At 38.7% G+C, this 4210-nt stretch overlaps 1 protein-coding gene across 1 annotated transcript; it reads right to left on the bottom strand.

The window, feature by feature from the left end:
• Positions 1 to 1107: 1107 nt before the first annotated feature.
• On the bottom strand, positions 1108 to 2541 carry LOC103421671 (uncharacterized). The gene is made up of 3 exons (XM_029106178.1): positions 2172 to 2541; positions 1515 to 2066; positions 1108 to 1415 (listed from the first exon to the last, which is right to left on the bottom strand). Exons 1-3 carry the CDS (start codon positions 2539 to 2541, stop codon positions 1108 to 1110), a joined length of 1230 nt encoding a protein of 409 aa, XP_028962011.1.
• Positions 2542 to 4210: the final 1669 nt, after the last annotated feature.

The raw sequence follows: 4210 nt of genomic DNA, 5'->3' as shown, positions 1-4210 counted from the left end.
CCTCATCTTTTAAAATTGACAATGTCATACCTCATCTTTAGAATTTGGTCCAATGTTATATCTCCGTTAGCTTGTCCGTGAATTGGTCAGTTAAATGCTGACATGGCTTGATCCGGGGCCCAGATCCTCGCCTAGATGGATTCCACGTGGCACCACACCCAATGTTTTCCCGCCAAATGGCATCCACGTCAAAAAATATAATTGGTTTTTTTTTTTGGTAATTTGAAATTCAAAATTTGAATTTGAATTTTCCCGTAAAAAAAAAATGTGATATACCATTTTAAGCACATATTATCATCCTTAAGCACAGATTATATCATCCTTGACCTCAAATTTGAAAAATCTCACCCAAAAATAATGATATAACCACAACAACAACAAAACAAGTGTATTCAAGCACAAACTACTCATCATTTGCAAGAAAAATATGAAATAGACCAAATTAAGCATAAAACCTGCTTAATTATCCAGAAATTGTTAAACATGTTCAAAAAACTAACAGAATTCATCAAGCATCTCCAACCAACATTACAAAACCTACTGAATTCATAATAACCTGCTACATCATCCATTCAACTCACAAAAGACCTCTTGGATGCATAAAACCTGTTCTAACTTTACAATTCCTTTACAAAAAACAACCATCTGTGAAAAAAAAGTGGTTGTGGCTGGGTTGGTTGGTATTTCTGTGCTTGGTGCCTTTGGATGATTCAGTTAGTGGATTGCTTGGTCTTTCTCTGCTTGGTGCTTCTAGGTGATTCAGCTACTGATTGTGATGCCTAAATCCAAAGTTCATTTATAGACCAAGCAAGCTTTTTAACTAAATCCAAATGTTTTACAGCTAAGGAAATGGTTAAGTTTTTACCCTTGTTTTCCTTGTCCTCTTTTTAGGTGCAGTTTTTCCTTGAGCAGATGTGGATGCCTACAAAGTAGAAAATGATGTTAAAGGATTAAGAATGTAATATGATGTTAAAGGATTTTAAAAACCATATAAAATAGAAAATGTTACCTGTTTGTCCCTTGGAGGAAGATTTCTATGATGGGTTCTTGCATTATGACCTTCCTTTTTGCAGATGGTACATTTCAAAGTGCATTGCCCTTTCCTTCCTAGCTTAAGTGGCTGAGGAGGGCCTTAAGGATTATTGGTTGGGTTTGTGGGAGTTTGTCACCCTCATTGTCCCTCTCAGCAGCTTCATTGTTTCTCTTCTTCATCGGCCTTCCAGGTTGCCTTGTATATGTAGGAGGCACTATTGGTGGTTTATCAGTTTCCTCCCACAAAGACATCTCATTCATCGACATTACTAAATGAGAATACACCTCCAAGTACCGCGCCTTCGAATAATAAGCATCAACATAGTCCTCCGGTTTTTCTCTCTTGAAATTTATGGCTGATATTGCATGGTTGCATGGGATTCCTGTCAAGGCATACTTTCTACAAGAACATGTCTTCTCAACCAAGTCAACCACATATTGCTCCCCCTCCAGCATCAACTTGAAATTTAGAGCCCCCTAACCATTGTGCAATGCATCTCCACTTTGAATTTTGGCTTCCTCCAACTTTTTCTTGATTTTAGGACAGAGATCTCCAACTTTGTTCACCATTATATCCTTTCTCATCTGAATTCTTTTTATCAAGAGTGTGTGAATAAGGAGCAACATGGTGACAATAGGTTTTTGTCTGGGTATAAGTATGACAGCATTGAAACTTTCACAGAGATTGTTCAGCAACATGTCACACTTGGGATGTGTTTCAAAATGGGACTTGCTCCAATGATGTGCAGGCAACTTCACCAACCAATCGTAAGCCTTTTCATCGAGCTTCTTCATATCCTCCATTGCTTTTTTGAAGTAGGGAACTGTTGTTGTTCTAGCTACTGACCATAAAGCATCCTTCAATGTTTTCCCTTTGAACAGATTTCTGAAGTTGGTATACAAATGTCTCATACAAAATCTGTGGTGGGAATTAGGAAGGACTTTTTTAAAGGCCGGAATTAACCCATTTTGCTGATCACTGATAAATGTCCATCCCCCTTGATTGACAATCCTAACATCAACGGCCAATAACTCTAAGAACGAAATCCAACAGGACTTATTCTCCATTTCTACAACTGCATACGCTATAACTCATGTTTCATCATTTGGGTCAATGCCAACAGCACAAAGTAGCTAACCTCCATATACACTCTTTAAATGACACACATCTAATCCTATCAATGGCATGCACCCTAACTTAAACCCCTCTTTACAAGCCCCCAAGCACACATATATCCTTTGAAACCTCCCCCTATCCAACTTCACCTTCACTGTGCTTCCAGGGTTAGTCTTCTTCACTTCCTCAGCAAAGTCCCACAACTTTGTATACTGCTCTGCATGTTTTCCCTCAATGATCTTTAAAGCCCTATCTAAAGCCCTGTAAGCCTTCCTCTTTGTACAACTGTGATTCCACTCTGATTCGACAGTTGCCAAAAAGGAATCCACATGCCATGTGGGATTCCGTTTTATCTTGTCCATGTACAAATCAGTCAGCAAAGGGGACTTCATGTTCTTGTTTGCCCAAGTTCTCCACAGGTGTGTTCATCAAGTATGGTCTTGATTTGTATGTTGTTCGAACCATACATTTTTCCAGCACAACACTTCCAAGGGCACCCTTTTGCACACTTTACTATGACTTTCAATTTCTCATTCCTAGGAAAATGGATTTCTCCATATCCATTCACTAGGGAGTACATGATGACAGCTCGCTTGAATTGGACATGATCCCTGAAAACAAGCCTGAGTGTAAGAGTGGGATTCTTCATATCTGTTTTCTCATTGAACTCTGGAAATCACTCATGTTTTTTGCCTCCTTCATCATCCGAAAAGTGTACACTCTCAAGAGCATCGGAGTTATAGTCTGGATCATCAACCACATTCTGTTCCACATTTGCAATATCAAATTCTTCTTCCTTTTGCTATTCTTCTCTTTCCTGGCTTTGCTCAGATTGCCTTGCACTTCTTTGCTCAGAATGCCTTGGACTTGCACTTCTTTGCTCATATTGCCTTGCAATTCTTTTCTTTGCTCAAATTTCCTTGAATTTGCACTTCTTTGCTCAGATTGCCTTGCACTTCTTTGCTCAGAATCCATTTCATCAAACTTGGAAAACACTGGGTTATCGGCATCACTCCCATATTGACTCTCTTCAAAGTCACTATCATCTTCTTCAGTAGTTTCTTCATTCTCTTCTTCAACATTCCCATCTCCTACATCCCCCTCGCCTACATCCCCTCCAAACTAATAGGTACATCAAAGAATACTTCAGTATCCCCCTCGCCTACATCCCCATCAGTATCCTATTCTCCTACCTCAGCCACAGATTTCCCCTTACTCTTATTTGGCCTTTCACAATTTTTCTCTTTCTGACCATTACCTTCTTCAACATTTATCTCTCATACCTCAGTCACACATGTTTGCACTACTTGAGATGTGCAACAATCATCCACTTTTGGCCCTAGCTAGCAAGCCTTTATATATTCTTGGTTTAAGTGTTGATGGCCCAACATCTTCCTCTGAACTACTTGTCTCATCAATAACCACTTTACTTGGACCTGGACTTCCATGGAATTCAGAAACTGTTGCTCTTGGGTTACGGCTTCTTCTGTCATTAATTCTTCAATGTACATCTCAATCACTTTGTCTTTTGGAACAAAATTGCACATGGACAGAACATCGGAATCACTTTGAATCTGCTTCAAACCATTGGAAAGGTCCATGTTGGGAATCTTGAAATAATAGTTCATGAACCGCTCAATGTATCCAACTACCTCCACCATATCATCTATCACCGGCAGTGACATGAGGTATTTATCACAGTTATCTATATATGTCACTTTTCCCCCAACGTACATGTCATAACTTATCTTCCCACCATGATGTAATTCAATAGATAATAGTTCTGGAACAACTGAAATTCACAAAAACAAACCCTAATGAAAAGCCAACAACAAATATAAGCAATTGCATTTTAACCTAAAAAACCATTCTATATGCAACTAATGCACAACATTCTATATGCAACTAATTGCATTTTAAAAGCCAACAACAAAAACCAATGCACAACATTCTATATGCAATTGCAACAAACCACAACTATATGCAAACAGCCAAAGCACATTAACCATTTCTCAACAACAACAAACCAAGCAACAAACCACCTTATCTTCACAAGAATAA

Source organism: Malus domestica, chromosome 01, assembly GCF_042453785.1.
Source record: "Malus domestica chromosome 01, GDT2T_hap1".
NCBI classification, from domain to species: Eukaryota; Viridiplantae; Streptophyta; class Magnoliopsida; order Rosales; family Rosaceae; genus Malus; species Malus domestica.
The sequence above is the reverse complement of the archived record's forward strand: the minus strand, read 5'-3'. Positions and strand labels throughout refer to the sequence as shown.

Coding starts and splice junctions, on each gene's coding strand:
- LOC103421671 (XM_029106178.1), bottom strand. CDS start 2,541: ATGAAGTCCCCTTTGCTGACTGATTTGTACATGGACAAGATAAAACGG. Junction 2,067..2,171: donor TTTAAAGAGTGTATATGGAG/GTTAGCTACTTT, acceptor TTTCGTTCTTAG/AGTTATTGGCCGTTGATGTT. Junction 1,416..1,514: donor TGGAGATGCATTGCACAATG/GTTAGGGGGCTC, acceptor ATGCCTTGACAG/GAATCCCATGCAACCATGCA.